This window comes from Martes martes (assembly GCF_963455335.1).
Source record: "Martes martes genome assembly, chromosome: 15".
Lineage (NCBI taxonomy): Eukaryota > Metazoa > Chordata > Mammalia > Carnivora > Mustelidae > Martes > Martes martes.
The window spans coordinates 67655858-67674338 of record NC_137903.1 but is presented as its reverse complement, the minus strand read 5'-3'; the positions used below and the strand labels follow the sequence as shown (position 1 = coordinate 67674338).

The following is an 18481-nucleotide window of genomic DNA, read 5'->3' as shown; positions in this document are numbered from 1 at the left end:
AAAAAGAAACAAGTGGGACTCTCTTAACCTGATCTTCAATTTGACTTGTTGTAGAGGTAACAGCTTTCAATAATGGCAACATATTTAGGACCATGATAATCTTTATCTATGACATTCACTTATTGACTATTGCTTAATCTAAAACATGAATAATCCCACTTCCGTTTTCCAAACAAAAATATTAATTACGACTTGACATTAAAGATAAAGGCACGAAGTTATCTTCTTGTATTGGAATTACAACACCAAAAAAAGAATTCCCATTAAAAAAAGAAGAAGAAATGTATATGCGTATTCTCCAGGGCGAGTGCAAAGAAGGCAGTCCTGCTCTTCTTCCTAGTCCCACTTCACTCCCTTCGCTAACTTTAAAGGGAAAAAAAGATTTATTTACCATTTCAACAGACCCATCCCCTGGGTAAAATAAAAGTTCATAACGTCGAAAAAGTGAAGCATTTGGATCATACCACTCTGCAATGAAAACGAATCTTTCATCATGATTCTGCAAAGAAAGAAGAATTTTACCATTAACATAAAATATAAGCTCTCTTGTATAAATCATGTAAGTTGAAAGCAAGACCTACCAAATATTTGTAACTAACATAAATCTGTTACTACTTATTTACTATGCTGCTTTCAACAATATATTACTTATCAGCATACCCTCAGAAATATTTCCTTCTACTTTCCGTTAAATATCCTTAGTTTTCTCAATGATGACTGATGAACTTCCTAATACTTCACAACCATCCAATCACCCTGAGTAAATTAACAGTTTTTTAGAACATGAGCTCCTGGTCTGTCTCCTGTAATAATTCAGGCTTCTGAAAGCAAATTTACGTATAAACTGACAATAAACTCGCCAGGAGAACAAAACTGAGACGCTACTCTCCGTGTGGGGGTCGAGGTCCTCCGGGGAGCAGACACCGCGACAGGATTAAACCTGCCAGAATTCTACTCCTGTCCGGGACATTCCTGTGAGAGGAAGTGGGGAGGGATAAGACAAACCGGAGGGAAGGAGAGAGGGAGAGAAAGGCTTCACCCCGGACTGCTGTGTCACCTACGGAAGGATGAGCAGGACCAGCGGGCACAACTAGAGCCAACGAGCCCTCGAGAGGTCCTTGACTTCCAGGGACCGGCCTGATTGAGCGTCCCCGCTCCCCTCGGGCCGGCTAGCAGCAGCCTTGGGAAGCAGCTGTCAGGGGGGAAGGCCACGGAGGACTTAGAGCACAGGAGGGGCCGGCGACCGAAGCCCCCTCTAGCTGGAGGCCTACGCCTACTGCACAAGATAAAATGAAAAAAGTAAGTCAAAGACAGATCATCTTTCCTTGATTATCCAGCAGGACTTCCAACCGTACACGTCGCTAAAAATTCCTTGGCCCCAAGGTCCTTCATCACAATAAGCAAAGGAGGACACAAAGGACATATAAGGAAGAAAGGAATTAGGAGTTTTGTTCCTGATTCTTTAGTTCAGATCTACGGGTTGGATCCTTTCATGTCAACAATTCACTGATAAATTCCCATGGTAGAAGCTGTCTAGCTATGCTGATGACTATACTCATAAACTGCACTGCAGGTAGTTTTAAGACACTATTTTCCCCATAATCATCCCAAAATACACATTTCAGTAATGCTTATTAGTTAAGGGGAAATAAAGGTGAAGTAAGAGACAGTCGTGAAGGCCTTTCTTCACACACCTTTTTTCCCACATTCTTACAAATACAGCTTTTTAAGGTTTAGGCTTCACTGCATTCTAGCAGTATAGGCCGCTTTTCATATAAAATTGAAATATTCGTCGCTTACCAAATGTTTCGCGATGCATGAGAAAATACTCATTTACTCGGAGACGTCACTGAAATACCGCCCCGGAGCCTGAGCAAACGCAACCGTGGAACGGAGACACGGTGCGCCCACCGGGAGGCACCGGGCGTGACCGGGAGCGGCGGGAAACCCACGGAGCCCGGCGCTTCCGCTTCTCCGGCCCCGAGCGAGCCACGGCTTCCCCCGACGCGGGCAGCAGGACGCGGCACCGTCCGCTCTACGGACCGGAAGTAACGGAGGAGCCACGGCTTCCGGCCGACGAAGGAGCTGCCGGCGAACGAGGCGAGACCCACCAGAAAACCGAGACGCGAGCAACCGTCCGTCTGAGACCCCGGAGAGCGTCTCCGGCCGCAGCAGGCGAGGAGGCGGGAAGCCAGGAGCGTCGCGGGCAGCCCCGGGCCCCGCCGCACGGGCCGAGCGCATGCGCGGAGTCTCACCGACCCGGACAGGACGCCGAGGAGCGTCCGCAGCGGCCGGAGGAGCTGCCAAGAGGCAGAGAAGCGAGCGGAGCTGTCGACAACTTCGCGGGGACGTGAAGACGAAAACTGGACTGGGGGCCGCCGAAGCAGCCCGGGTTTGAGGGACAAAGATCCTGGGGGGAGCGGGCTCCGATCTGCGGGCTCCGATCTGCGCTTGTCCCACGGACGGCAGCGGCCTCACGGCGCCGGGGCAGAGAAACGACCGCCCAGACCCGCTGAGGAGGACGCCGTGGTAGACGCCGTGGTAGACGCCGTGGTAGACGCCGCGGTAGACGCCGCGGCCTTCCGCGGTCATGGCCGGGGCACCACACGGCGGCAGCGCGGCCGAACCCAAGGGTCAGCTGACCCTCACGAAGTTCCCAAGTTGTGTGTGAGTCCCTGACCGAACGGCGGGGACACTTCCCCACCCTGGCTCCCTGCCTCTCCACGGCGTCCTCAACCGCAGGAACAGACGACCAGACCCCAGAGAAAAAAGAGACAATAAAGAGAGATTCACAGTAGCCTACTTATTACCTGACGAAGGCTTCAAAATAATACAGATGGCATAAAAAAAAGTCAAGATGAAGAATTTGAGCAGAGAGTAGGCATCTATTCTTTTTAACTGGAAATTCAAGAACGAAAAATAACTCACTTACCATTCTCTAACTAGCAAAAAAATTTCCTCCAAAAGATAAAGGTGAAATAAAGACACTTCTAGATAAGCAAAAAGAGAAAATGTGTTACCAGGGTACCTGCATTAAAAGAAATTCTAAAGGCAGTTCCATAGAAAAAAGGAAAATGATACCAGATAACTCAAGGAGTTAAAGACAGGGCTGAAAAATAACAGTTATCTGGGCTGAAAAATAAGTAAATAATAGGCATGCAAAATAACAATGTCTTATTAATAATAAACAATATCTTGTGGGATATAAAATATGTTGAATTTGGATGCATGTCAAAAAGAATATAAAGGGTGTAAAAGGTAGACAGTGTTCTTCAAATTATGTGAAGCAAAGAAAATATCTCCTACATCAGTTGCTCAATCTGTTCTCAAATTCCAATGAATATTAGTGAACAAGAATCTCTCCTAAAATAGTACATAAACAAATCAGGGATATTCTGCTCGGCTTCTCACCATCTATTCTGCTAGAATGAACTGCCTGTCCTACTCCTCAGACAATGGGAAAGCAGTATCAGAATATTTAATAAATCAGTGACATTCAAACTCTAAAAATTATTGTTATTGTCGTGATTAATGGTTGTCATTAATTTCTTAGAGTACCGACTAAGTAGCAGGCTCTTGACGTGATCTCATTTTATCCTTGCAACAATGTAGGTAGTATCCCTATTTCATGGACAAAGACAGTAAAGCTCAAAAAATCTGAACACTGGTCCGAGGTTACACACCAAAGAAATAAGTCAGAACCCAAATCTCAGTCCTTCAGACTGCGAAGGACTGAAGTCCAAATGATGCAGAAGTCACTATTACAGAAAGTATCCATTCAACGGGTCAAATCCAATGACGAACGGAGTTATTTAACCACTCTCCCATGTAAAACTAAGTAATTCTAAACAGGGTCAAGTTCTGTGGCCTGTAACAACCATCTAGAAGAGAAATGGATTATTATGAAATGCAATAAAAGAATCTTACTCCCTGTGACATCAAACATATTTAACAAATACCACTTTTCAATTACATCCCAATTCCAAAATCCTAAAAAAAATCAAGCCAGTGAAGTGTGTCCTTCTAAGATACCATCAGTGTGTAAAATACCACAAGATGTTACAAAGCAGGTGTCATCTGGGAAATCACAGAAATCATATTCTGTGCTGCCCGTAAGTTGCTGCTTTAAAATCATTTTTCACTGTGAGCATTAGTTATTCTACAGTAGTCATGAACTGTAAAGAAAAACAGGAAAAGCAGTTCTTGTCTAAGGTAAAGGGGGAAAATGTCAATGGATACGAAAGGTTACACTTCGATGGGAAAGGAATAAAGAGTTGCGTTATCTTTACAAACTCCCTCGGAACCACCACCTAACGAGATGTTGAAAGGAGAACTGGCCAGACCACGCCACTTCACTGTCTGCTAAGTAAGCAGCACACACAAGAACACACAGAAACTGGTCCACAAGGTTCCAACGTCTAAGCTCCCCGACTGGTTCTTTCGGACTCTAACCTAGAGCTTCATTCACAACAGCATCTGCATACAAAGAAGAAAAATCCTTCATATTCTCTTGAAAAGTTTATGCATTCCTTCATTTATAACTGTGATTTCTCAACAAAATTGTTTAAAACTACATAAAAATAAGTTTCCTCTCTGAGAAAAGGCCCACTATGCCAAGTATAAACTGTATTTAAATATGATTTAAACTTAACTTTCTGATTTATCTTTGCAGTAGAAACCCTGGTTCCTTCCTAGAATCAAATAATGCCTAGAGGGTAGCAATGGCACTTCTGGAGTTGGCACCAACTGTGCTGCCTGGGAATGTCCCATCCGGTCTAGCCATGGCCTCACTGCCTGATACACACACGGCTGCACCACAGCCCTCCTGGACCAAAGTCACCTTTGAAATTAAAAAAAAATATATATTTTTCAGCTAAATTAGGCAAAGGCTAGCAAAGAACGGGATTCATCAGATTAATGTGATTCACTGAAGTGATAATGATGTCAAACCTGGAAATCACTGTGTTTGAGCCTTCATTTTACGGAGTAGGAAACTGCAGCCTGGTGAGCATCTGTGATTGCCACAAAGTCAGGAAACTACCCGGGCTGACTCTGCTATGTCCATAATACCACGCTTCCAGGGCCGGCTCGAGAGGGAGAACCTAACACTGAAGCAAGACGAAGGCATACGTCCGTGTTCTGGCTGCAGATCTGACGAGAATGTCACGGCCATGGTCACAGGAACAGTGAAGGTCTCAGCGTCCATCAGACACAGGTTTATGCGGAACAAAGACCACACTGGAGCACAAAGAGACTTTTTCTTAAAGTGGCCAAATTGTTTTCCTTCCACGGAACAGTTTAAACGTAATTTATACACAGTGAGGTAGAGGGTCCCTCAAACTCAAGCACGATTTGTTCCAATTTCGTAACTAAGCACTAATGCGCATCTACTTTTTTTTTTAATATTGTAAGCAGCTATCGACACGATGTGGTTCAGGGCACACTACTCCCGAAGTCTGGCACCTGCGTATACGGAATATTTTAAGCTGAAGGAGTTTGCGAAAACAGCAGAAGCAGGAAGGTCACTTTGACCCTCTCCCAAGCCTCTTCTCTGAAACAGGTTATAAAACCCTCGTAGGAGAGGTACCTTCCCCGAAGAAAGGAGCATCCTCATCTCTCGGGACAAAGGAAAACAGGGAAAAAAATCCCAACAAACAGGCCTCGCTGAGTTTCCTCCAGTTTCCCCACTCCATTACACCTCGCTAGGAATACCAGGTCTGTTTCTTAAGGTCCTCATTTCTTTATGAGAGCCCCCATGTCACGAAACTAAACAAATCGGTATACTTTGCTCCTAGTAGTCTTTGTCAGTTTCAGACAGAGCCAGGGACCCTCAGAGGGTCCTCCCCTACACACACTACAGCCTCCCCTACACACACTATAGCCAAAACGCAAAGAAAGCCAATAAAAGGGAATCAGGGCGCCTGCGTGGCTCAGTGGGTTAAGCCTCTGCCTTCGGCTCAAGTCATGGTCTCAGGGTCCTGGGATCGAGCCCCGCATCGGGCTCTCTGCTCAGCAAGGAGCCTGCTTCCCCCTCTCTCTCTGTCTGCCTCTCTGCCTACTTGTGATTTCTGTCTGTCAAATAAATAAATAAAACCTTTAAAAAAAAGGGGGGGGAATAGAAGCTTCCATACGCTGCATGGGGCGGGGAGGGGTGGAAGGAGTGAACTGCCACACAGAGGTTAAGTGGCAGGAAGCACAGTGGGTTGCAAGACGGCAAACAGTAAGAAAGGACGTGTGGATGACTGTGTGAACAGCAGCTGCATGTGATGCCAGTGGGAAACTGTACTCTGGGTAACAATCCGAACAAAAAGTGGGTCTGTTCCGACTGCAGAAGATCAGCACTGAACAACATAATGAGCACTGTCATTGCCAAGGAACTTGGGTGGTGATGATCCAAATCTTTAATTCTCAATTTAAAATCCTACTACAGGTAGGGAACAATTTTCCAGAAGGACACTCAAGAATATGTCAGAAGTAGCTGCCCCTAGGGAGTGTGTGGAGGGTCGGGGGTGGGGACGCAGGTGGGGAGGCGGGGGTGGAGGTGGGGAGGCTGGGGTGCGGGTGGGGAGGCCACTTCTCAATGTACACGTTTCTGAACTGTTTTACCCTGTCTGATGCTTATATTTTTTATTGTTCAATGCCAAGAGGGGTTAAGTTGTTTTCTAATTTGTAGTTTTCTTTATAGTTTAACTTTAAATTATACTGAAAAACTGAAGCTGGTTTTTTTTTCCTCTTTAACTGGAAAAGTTTAACTGAACACCCAACAAAGCCATTATGTGTCAGTAGGCCCTTCATATCACACATCACCTATAACCTCTGGAGTTCTTTTCTATTAACCAAACTAGAAAATCAGAATAGGAAGACAAAGAAACAGACTAAAAGCAAAACAAGCAAGCACAGGGTATAACATGAATGTGAAGGAAATATCCCAAGTTTTGGTATAGGCCTCACTCTTCGCCGACTGAAAAGCCTAAGGCAAGGCCCGCTGACTTTGTACATCATCTGACTCCCACCCGTCAGTTCACCTCTTCGACACTGAGCACCTGCCATGTCCTACGTCCTATGCCAGGTCCTCAGACACGTCAAGATACGACAACGGCGATTAGAAACAAACATCAGCCTTGTCCGCACGGCCCTTACAGTCTCACAGCCGATGGAGCGACTTCCAGGAACTTAGAACTCGTGGCTCTGAATTTATTGTTCTTCTACGTCACAGTTAACTCGGTTAAGATAAGTCCTTTAATTTTTTACTTAAAATCCATTCTACGCTGTTTATCTGACTAGCCATCAGAACGTGCTGTACAGTGCTTAACAATTTTTATTTTTGATTTCCCTTTGATGGTACGCTTTTTCAAATGTAGAAAAACCTCAGGTTGTTTTTCCAAACTTATTTTGCTACACCTAAAAAAGGAAAATGTCATTTTAAAATGTAGGATATGAAAATTGCATCTATTCAAATGCATTCCGGTATGAGTCATTCCCCAATGCAGTCATTTTTTAAAAATAGTCAGATTAAACCATGCACATGCTAATTACGTAGGTAAGTTTCTTCTATTCATTTTGAAAACCTTTTTCCTTCTTTTGTTTAAAAAAAAATAGGCGAAGGGTGCCTGGGTGGCTTAGTCCTTAAGCAGCTGCCTTCAGCTCAGTTCATGATCCCAGGGTCCTGGGATCAAGCCCCGCATCCGGCTCCCTGCTCAGCGGAGAGTGGGCTTCTCCCTCTCCCACTCCCATGCTTGTGTTCCCTCTCTCGCTGTGTCTCTCTGTCAAATAAATAAAAAAATATATTTTTTAAAAAATAAAAAATAAATTTAATAGGCAACAATTAACAGAAATAATAATGTTCTTTTGTAAAATGGGTGAATTTAAAAACCACCTGTATATTGGTTATGAACACGGCAATGACAGAAGTCGAATAACGCTGGAAGAAAGGACAGAATACAGACGAGTGCGCCACTCGCGGGCCCTTGTTGTCACCTGAACGTGTTCCACCCCCAGTCCAGTGCTTCCAGCAGTCTGTCCCCTGCCACACCTCCCGTCCTGGTTGGTTTGTCCAGCTTATCCCTCTTTCCAGCCGAATGGTCCTTTCCCACATTCCCAACCCACCAGCCTCTCTTTCCCTCACTTCCTTCTTTACCCACTTAGACTCCCTGATGTGTCACTTGGATGACGCTCAACAGTTCTCCTCGTCCACGAGCCCGCCCCGGGTGACGGTACTCACCATTGTGCTTGCTCTGTGCTTGTGGTGGCCCTTTATGGTTTTGCATGCCACATTTAGGTCTGCGATCCATTTTTGAGTTAATTTTTGTGAAGCGTGTAAATTCTGTGTGCATTCATTTTGAGGCAGAGATGGGTAGAGAGAGTGTTCCTCGATCATCTTTAATATTGACAGAGTCTTCCTAGAGCATCGGTCTGACTCAATGGTAAGTCATGTGAACATTTTTTGCATTATAACAAATGCATATATATTATTGAACAGAATATAAAATTCATAAAATTTCACACAATTTGTAAGAAAAAAATGGCTGATTTTAAAGAAATTTCACCCGTAGGGTTGAAATTCCAGGTGAAATGGTATTTGAAGGGCAAACAGGCCCTCGGAAAATCAAATCACACCACACCTCTCTCGGTCACTGCTTAAGGGAAGGCCGAGCCACATGAGGATCATGTGAAACTAATGATGTTTTCCAGACACATGTGCTTAAGTAAAACTGTCCCTTAAAAAAACAAAAAACAAAACAAAAAACCCCTGTCCCTTAGTTCAAGAGTAAGTTTATTAAGCTTATGACAGAACTGTGCCTTGGCCTCATGCACTTCAGTAGTACTGGTCAGAAAGAGCCACTGCCCTCCTGATGACCCACAGCACCAACCACACACCCTGCTTGCACTTGGCGCTACCAGGCTGCGGGGTACAACGCCTGCGCCCAGCCGAGTCTGCTCCTGCTGCTGCCGGGGTCACTACCGCGCTGGGGGCGGCTGGCATGGCCCCGAGCTGTGCTGCCTGCAGGGAAGACCCAGAAAACTACATGGGGTTTTCTTTGGGATCGGTCAGGGGCTACTTCAGAATGGGTGAGGGCACGGGCTCTAGAGTCTGACAGACCTGGGCTTTGTGACCTTGGACAAGATACCCAACCTCTCTAAGCCCCGACTTCTGTACCTATAAAATGAGAAGAGTAACAAACTCTCCTCCTAGGCCAGATGCGGGGATTAAACGCCTTAGTGTGCATAAAGCACTTGGGATTTCTGTTGCCGAAGTCTTCACAGCAGTGACGGTGGCTCGCAGGGCCCTCTGTGACGTCAGAGCTGCCCCCCACACGCTCATCTCCTGCACTGGTACGAGGAGCAGCCTCTCCTGATTTGTGACACCACGGCCTTGGCCGCAGCTGATCCCAGTAAACTGTAAGGTTTTTTTTAAAGACCCTTGTAGGAAAATGAGTGTGAAGGAAAAAAGAATTTGTGAAGGACAGGAAAATAGAAATGTGACTGAAATTGTACATTATGAAAAGAAAAGCTACTGGAGGTATATAGTTATTTCTGCAATAACAAGCAATTTTTTTATTAAGAACATGTTAATAAACTGGAGTAAGGGTACAAAATCTTGCTTTTTAGAGAGCTTCAAGTTTTCACCAATAAAAAAACTGAGCAACAATTTTCTTTTTAAAATTTATAACATCATCTGTTACCCATTAATCATTAGTATTAAAATTCAAACGTCTCAAAGGAAGGGCACCATGGAAAAAATCATAAATTACACTAATCAACATGAAATTGCTGTTGCCAATTGTAGATCTGAAAAAATTCAGTGGCTTAAAGCCTCTGCCTTCGGCTCCAGTCGTGATCTCAGGGTCCTGGGATCGAGCCCCGCATCAGGCTCTCTGCTCAGCAGGGAGCCTGCTTCCCCCTCCCCCTCTGCCTGCCTCTCTGCCTACTTGTGACCTCTCTCTCTGTCAAATAAATAAATATTTTTTTTAAAAAATTCAACCCTGTACTTTCACTCAACACAGAAACTAAAGATATTTGGGAAATAAAACAGTATTTACATTCTCTAGCTAATATCTAAGGTCATACCAGATATTACACTTAGTAGCAACCAATATGTTAAGGTGTAAACTCAGCATATACTGACAAAAATATCATCACCTTTAAGTACTAAACATACAGAATGTTTAAAAAGAAAAAAGAAAAGGAAGAAAGGAAACAAAAAAGGAAAGAAGGCAGGCAGTGTCATTTTTTTTAGGGTACCCAACTACCATTAGTGTGCACAGTAGGATCCATTGTTCACATTTGATTGCTTATACTTATGACTGGTTCAGTGTTCTCTAAACTGCTATTATTTTAATTAACCTTTACAAATCTTATTTACCTCTCAGACCAGTTAGAACCAAATACTGAATTAAGCAGGTAGGGAGGGGAGGGGAGGTAAGCTAACCAAATGCCCAGCATATTTAGAACCTAATTTCAGTTGACTCTCACCCCGTACCTGTCTTGGACGTTCCCCCTCCCATTTCCACCAATGGAAAATGGGTTCAGAGGGACTAAAGTTAATTATCCAGGGATTACACAGATCAAACACCCAGTCGGGGCCAGAGCTGGGACTCAAACAAAGGTCTGATGCTAAAAATCAATACTCATTTCCAGACACCAAAAGCACTGAATCAAGAAAAACATCAGGAGTTCTGGGTCAACCAAAAGGGCAACATAGATAGAAGACAGTGAGAAAGGCAGTCTTTCCACAGGGCTCATCTGAGCACAAAAGCAGATAGTGCTAAGCAATCAGGGAGTACTAGCAACGGGAAATCCCCTGGGCCTCCATCCTAGAAAGAACGGGAATCATTCTAGAGAGGTCGAAGGGCTCTGACAGTTACTGCAGCACTGTTCGTGTGTTTCTGCCCACTGCCCTTAACACGTATTACAAGAGCCAAAATAATCTTGAGAAAGAGGAACAAAGCTAGAGGTACCACGAGCCCAGATTTCAAGCTACACTACAAAGCTGTAGTCATCAGAAGAGTGTGGCGTCAGCAGAAAAACAGACACACGGATCAATGGAACAGAACGAGAGCCCGGAAACAGACCCCTGATTATATGGTCAATTAATCTATGACAAATGAGGCAAGGACATACAATGGGGGAAAGACAGTCTCTTCCACAAATGGTGCTGGGAACACTGGATGGCTACACGTGAAAGATGAAACTGGACCACGTTCTGACGCTGCACACCAACACCCCAACCAGATGCAAGACCTAAATGTGAGTCATGAAACCGCAAAACTCCTAGCAGAAAATGTAGGTAGTAGTATCTTTGATATCATCCTTAGCAATGTATTTCTAGATAAGTCTCATCAGGCAGGGGAAACAAAAGCAAAAATGAACTATTGGGACGACAACAAAATAAAAGGTTTTTGCACAGCAAAGGAAATCATCAACAAAATGAAAAGCAACCTGCTGAGTGGGAGAAGATATTTGCAAATGATTTATTCAATAAGAGGTTAATAACCAAAATACATGAAGAATTTATGCAACTCAACAGCAACCCCCCGCAAATAATCCAATTAAAAATGGGCAGAGGACCTGAATAGACGTGTTTCCATACAGATGGCCAACAGACACAGGAGAAGATGTTCAGTAGCACTAACCCTCTGGGAAATGTAAGTCAAAACCCTAATGAGATACCACCTTTTGCCTGTTAGAGTGGCTAGAATAAAAAAGACCAAAAATAACAAGTGTTGGTGAGGAGGTGGAGAGAGAGGACCATTTGTGCACTGTTGGTGGGAATGTAAAATGAGGCAGCCACTGTGGGAAACAGGGTAGAGGTTCCTCAAAAAATTAAAAATACAAATACCATATAATTCCACTGATGGGTATTTACCCAAAGAAAATGAAAACACTAACCTGAAAAGATATATGCACCCTTATGTTTATTGCAGAATTACTGACGATAGTCAAGATAGAAGCAACTCAAGTGTCCACCAACAGATGAATGAAGATGTGAGACACACACACACACACACACACAAACAATGGAATGGAATATCACCCAATCACAAAAGAGAGAGAGAGAGAGACAGGATTTCTGACAACACAGATGGACCTAGAGGGTCTAATGCTAAGTGAAGTTAAGTCAGAGAAAGACAAATACCACATGACTTCACTTTTATCTAAAACCTAAAAGCCAAATGAAAAAAAAAAAAAAGCAGAAACTGACCTGTAAGTACTGAGAACTGAGAGTTGCCAGAGGGGAACGGGTGGGGAGGAGGGTGGGCCAAACGGGGAAAGGGAGTGGGAGACAGCGGCTCCAGTTATGAAATAACTAAGTCATAAATGAGGACACAACGTGCAGCATAGGGAATACAGCCAAAGCTAGTACAATAGCACTGCACAGTGACAGACGGGAGCTAAATGTGTGGTGACAGAGCATAACGCACAGATGTCTTAAATCACTAGGTTGTGCACCTGAAACTGATGAAACATTGTGCGCCAACTAGACCTCGATTAAAAAAAGGGGGGGGGGGTTGTAAGAGATCAAGGAAAGGAGTTAGAGAGTCAATATCAGATTTCTCGGAACAAAAATCAGTTCACAGAATAGGAAAGCATACCTAAAAGAGAAGAAACTGCAGCGGTAACAGTAAAGAGGTGGTATTATGTACTCAGACGCGAGACGTCCGTCTGGAAATGTCTCATTTCACCTCCCGACTCGGAAGGCTATTGTTGCCGGTTACAGAACTCCGTGGTGTGTAACTGACAGCTTTTCAGGAATGCATCTTGAGAGCCAGTACTCTGGATCTTCTGCCCCAAAACAGCAACTCAAGAAATCACCCCAAGAAACTTTGCTTTCTCAAACAAACGTATTTTTAAAAACCTGAGGACATTATATACCAATCACCTCTTCTGTATCTGAAACAGTCCTGTATTTCTAGTTTCTCAAGTCGTAAACAATGAAATTTTTAAATGGCTGCTACTTGCATATTTCACCATTATAGGACTCCAAAGGGTCATTGTTAAGATATAATATTAACTGATATCATCAAAGTATCAAAGTGTACAGTTGACTGGTAAACAACTTGGGAGTTAGCACACCCAACCATGCTCAATCCAAACACTGGGTATAACGTTTGACTCCTACAGGAGCCAAAATGTGTCACAGTGGCTACCGGTTATTTTGAATTTAAGCCACTTGGGAAACGGCCAATGTAAGCACACGCAGAACCCCCAGCCCAGAACATAAAATAAATCTTCTGTATGAAAGATATCCTCCCTGTACTGAGAAGACCTCCTTATCACCAGAGGTAGAGACTTTAGAATCCACAAAGCTGTAGAAAACCTTGTTTCTTTTTTTCTAATTCACTCCCTCAGCCCAAATTCCCCTTAGAATGCCTTACTAATTAAAGCTCCGGAGTATCTGTTTTCCTTACCCTGTCAGTTCCTCAGAAACTTACTGTCTCTTTGTCTAAGGAAGATAAAATCACCTCTTGCGGTCATTTATTTAGGTCTCAATCTCATTACTGGGTATCCACGCACATATACAGCTTTCATTTTCTTCTCCCATTACTGTCTCATGTAAATTTACTTCTTAGTCCAGCTGGAAGACCTCGAAGGGGAGAGGAACAGTTTTTCCTTCCTGTGAAACTTAACTACTAATAACCTACTGTTGGCTGAAAACTTTCCTAATAACATAAGCGGCCAACACACGTTCCGTATATGTTGTCTGTATGGAGTAGTGTATTCCCGTAAGAGAGTAAGGAAATACAGCACCATGCCTGCATTTGCTGAGTGAACTCTCTCGAGGCTGTAGGAGGGCTGAGAGCCCCGACTCCCTCCTCGGCTTTCCATCTTCTTCTCCCCCGTCACACAGATGGCACCACTCCAAGATAACTACCCTATGACCTCACCACCAAGCCCCTTGCTCCATAAAACTTGAGGACTAAGGTCCAAATAGGAGCAGAGAATAGGGACAGCAAACAGCTGCCTAGTGTCCTGGGTTGTCCCTCTGTCCAACTGCCCAGTCCCCCATCAGTGAATGACGCTGAATAAAATGCTATTCCTAATGGTATGGAGTGGCTTGCTTCACTTTTTTGGTACTAAAGGGCCTGCTCAGTCTGGAGGATGCATTTCTGACCCTCCTTCACCTTTTAACAAAGGTGGACTGGGTTAGACGGGGCAGTAGTGACAGCCCTGGTCCCCCACAGTGGTGACACTCGGCAGCCTGGTGGCCTTGGCTCATTAGGGGCAGCACTGGGGGCTGTGGGCAGTGAGAGAGAGTCTGGGGGTGAAGTACAGCTGGCCCATCTGCCTGGAGGTGTACCACTGGCTCACGGCTTTTGGCAGCTGTGGGAGGCCCCAGAACCAGGGTGTCCCCAAGGGGAGTACTTTGTGCGCAGCGGTAGGGGGCCGAGGCCCCAGGCCGCCCCTGCACAGCCCTGGACCTGAAGACACAGTGGGGGCGGGGGGAGACTCGGGAGCCAGGAATATGGGGTTCCACGCACAGGGCCCTCCTTGCCTCCTGGACATGTTCCTCCTCTTCAGTCCAGGCTCCTCCAGGTCCCAGCACTGGGCCTCACTCCAACAGTCCCCAACAGTCCACGGGGTGACCTGCAGCCCTCCTGGTCCTGGGGGCCCCGGGGCTGCCGGCAGCGAGCAGGGTTCCCTGGGTACTCAGAGGACAGCAGGCATGACCTCTGCGATAGCCACCTTCGATTGAGTCCCGCGGAGCCTGGGGCAGGCACCTGTAAACGCCTTGTCCCTTCTCCTGCCAGCTCTTCAAAACAAACAAAAAATGCACAAGTGCATCAGGCAGTTCAAATCCAAGCTGTTCAAGGGTCAGCCCTATAGCGAGCAGGAGGACGAGAGCGGAAAATGTTTACAAGCTGGATGAGTGAGACTGCTGAAGCAGCTTAGAAGCTAATTCAGAAAAGACTCCTAGTTATTAAAGTTGTTTATCTCAGAAAGCACATACAATTTAGGAACAGCTACCTCTTATTACTTCTTTCCCATGTGTTTGAAACTCTGTTATAATGGTGACTTTCAAGCTCTGAATTTTCGCTCACAGTTACAACGTCACATCATGACCCAGTACATTCATACCTGTACAAACTGACAAACTTCACGCAGCAACATTTATCCTTACTGGATGCTATGGACTAAGATTATTTTCTATTCTACTTTTTTAAAAACATGCTGAACTGACTTCATGGCCTACAAATGAGGTCAAAAAACCTTGGAAAACACCACATAACTACCCAGCCTCTCCCTCCACACTCAGACCGAGCACCCTTAGAAAAGTTGTTCCCTTTTAGAACCAAACAACGTATCAGTCATGAAAATAAATGTGCTAGATTAAAAACTGCCCATAAAGGGAAACAACTGTGTATTCACAGAACCGGAGGAAACCATTTCTGGGGGATACTGGAACTCAGCCTGGCTACCGAGCCGCCCTCGCACTGGGAGTGGCAGCTCCGAGGGCCGGGGAAAGCACGAGTCTGCGGCTCAGGGGGGTTGTCAGGAGACAGCACTGGCCCTGCTGCTGGGCCAGGACTGTGCGGAACAAGGAGTCACGTGGCTTAAAATTCTCCCAGAAAGATGAGGCGAGAAGGAAGCAGTGTTTCAGAACCACTGATCTCGGGTCCAGCGGAAGAGCCACGCGTCACTTCGCCGGGACGACGCGGTTCTAGCCTAGCCGGCGAGGACAGTCGCGTCTACAGAACTAGTTCCAGAGCGAAACAGCAAGTTCCAAACGTGTTCAAGGACTTGGATGTGTATCTCCATCCAGTGCTGGAATCTACGAGATCGGAACTCAATGCCACACAGCTGTCCTCGCTTCCATCACGCAGTGACACAAGAGGAGAATTAAAAAAACAATCCGATTTGCCGCAAGCTTTGTTATGGCATTTCTCGTTACGTTTTCTCACTTCCCAACATGGGGGGCAAACCTTTGAGGCTCCCCTCCTTCCCTAGGAGTCTCACGAGTCAGCCATCGGTACAAATTGATGCCAGGGTACCGAAGGATTCCCGTTACTATTTACATTACTAAATTTAATTATTTATATTTAATTACTAAATGTAAGTCACTAAATTTACATTTAATGGACTACAAAGAACTGGGAAATTTTGGCCAGAAGTTATAAAACACTAGTTCTACTCCTGACTGGACAGCCCTGAACAGCCCCCATGGCACCTCGGTCTATCACTTGCACGAGGAAGTGCTTAAGATCGAAGCGGTGTAAAAACCGTTGACACATCTCGGCTTACCGTAGTCCTTCTACCTTCATCGCCTTTCCTACTCTTCCAGATTTTAAAGTATGTAACATTGACACAAACCAAAATGTCTAGCGAGTCCTGTTTATTGAGCAAACGCTATAAAAAGAGAGAGAGAGAGAGAGAGAGAGGAGAACCCATCACACACAGGTCTGCCCAAATAAGGGCCACCCGCTCGGGAGGACGGCGGCCTTCTAACCGGCTGCCCTCCCTGCGCTGACCTACAGACCCGTAACTCCCTTCTTCTTGTGAGGTACCAGCAAGGGTGCGTCGAGAGCCAAGCACAAACGGTCACTCACAGAGGTGGGGGTGGGGGTGGGAATCAGGGAAGCAGTCGGGACCCGCCACCACGTCCTGGGGTACCCCGGCTGGCCCCTTCCGGGAGCGGAGCAGAGAAGCACAGACGTACTCTACGGTGACTGCGTAACCGGCCGGGTCAGTTTTTCCAGGAACAAACCAAAACAGGGTCACACGGCAACCCTGAATGTGGCTCACATAAACCCGTAACTATACCAGACCTGAATCAATGATACGCACCCTATACCTTGTTATTTATGGCACTTCTCGTTGAACTTTGAAGGCCCCCCTCCGTTCCTTCAAAATCTTCTCACATTTTCTCGTCAAAGACACAATTCAAATTCCACCTGCTCAGTAACATTCCCTGCGAGCCTCCCCGGGGAAAGATATTTTCAGCATTTTGAAAGTCCCTGCCCTTCGTTTGAGCCTTAGGAAGCGTATTTACAGTTGTTCACACACACATCTTATCTTTCTACTGTCACATAAGTTCCTGAGGACGAAAGCGAGGGCCTCATTCATCCTTACATCCCCCAAAGCGCCTACCCAGTGCCTTCTACAAGCTGGCACTCAGCCAATACACAATCAGTGTTTGTTCCAAAACTAGACTCACAGAATAAGCAACTGTTATTGAAAAGGGTTTCAGTACCCAGTGCAGCATCCATGGGCCAGGCATTTACATGGCCATTTTATCTGTTACTTATTGCAAGATTACAAAAGATTCCATTGTATATATATTTTTTAATATCTTACTACTTTGCTTCTACTTCTTAAAAACTTTACATGGCGCATCTATTAATTCAGGTGATTACTCACTGCTTGTCACTAACATATTTACAAGTTTTTCTTAACGGGCATCAGCCAAGGCCCATACAGTTTCGCATTCACACAAGCACAAGTTTAACTAATCAGTAAAGAAACAAAACAGTACTTCCTAAGCTATGAAGCCCAAGCCCTTTGGATGACAATCGAGGTGCCCAGCCTCGACTCCGACAAACACTCCTGGCAGGGAAGGGAAGAAAAGATCCAGCACCAGGCACTACGCCTGACCCTTCCTGTCTGATTATTCCTAGAAGTCCAACATCAGATTTTTCTATCAAAAGGCATATAAAATACGCGGACAGTGTGGGTTCCTTTCACAAGGGATGATCTCCGCAGGCTCCGCACAGACCGCATGGGCAGAGGGAAAGAACAGGCGCCCGTCTCGACTCCGTGCGCGGTCCTGGGTGGGAGAAAGGGGCAAGTACAAGACCATGATCCAGATTGTTGGGTGCTTTGCAATCATTCTTAGTTGACAAAGACCAACACACATGAAACTATAGCAAAAATGTAATAAAAAATAATTCAGACGTGGGCTGTGTGATACAAAACTACAGGCATTTGAAGGAGAGTCTGACCACGGCCGCAAGAGGGCAGACCTGGGAAGAAGGGGGAGGAGAGTGTTCTTGGAAAGCCAGGGGGACGGAGCGGGCAAGAGGACACAGCAAGTTTGGAAGGAGGGGCGCCTGGGTGGCTCCGTGGGTTAAAGCCTCTGCCTTCGGCTCAGGTCATGATCTCAGGGTCCTGGGATCGAGCCCCGTGTCGGCATTCATTAAGTGCCAAGACCAGGACTTAAGTTCAAGTCTGATAAACATACATACTATATACATATATACTATATACATATATATAGTATATACCTATATACTATATATACACACACACACACATATAGTATATACTATACATATAAACTACATACATACTATACTTTCTATACCAATAGTCTCTGTATTTCTGTATCTAATAGTCTCTAAGATCCCACTGGCAGATGGAAAGAAAACATCAACATTTCCATTTTTTATCTGAACCCACTAAAGTTTTCGTTATTGTGAATTATTTATAATACATGTAACATATGAGTAGTATATAAATTATAATTAAGCACCCACTTATGAGG

At 45.1% G+C, this 18481-nt stretch overlaps 1 protein-coding gene across 2 annotated transcripts in view; it reads right to left on the bottom strand.

Moving 5' to 3' along the window:
- Positions 1 to 18481, bottom strand: part of NME7 (NME/NM23 family member 7) — a 257971-nt gene that overhangs the window by 213754 nt on the left and 25736 nt on the right. The window contains exons 1-2 of one of the 2 annotated variants that reach the window (XM_080823829.1): positions 14481 to 14588; positions 392 to 499 (exon numbers count right to left, since the gene is read on the bottom strand). In XM_080823829.1, the coding sequence (XP_080679955.1) occupies positions 392 to 394 (3 nt within the window). In that variant the 5' untranslated portion in view covers positions 395 to 499; positions 14481 to 14588. Of the gene's footprint in view, positions 1 to 391; positions 500 to 14480; positions 14589 to 18481 lie in introns of those variants that run through there. The other variant, XM_080823828.1, reaches the window with a different exon arrangement.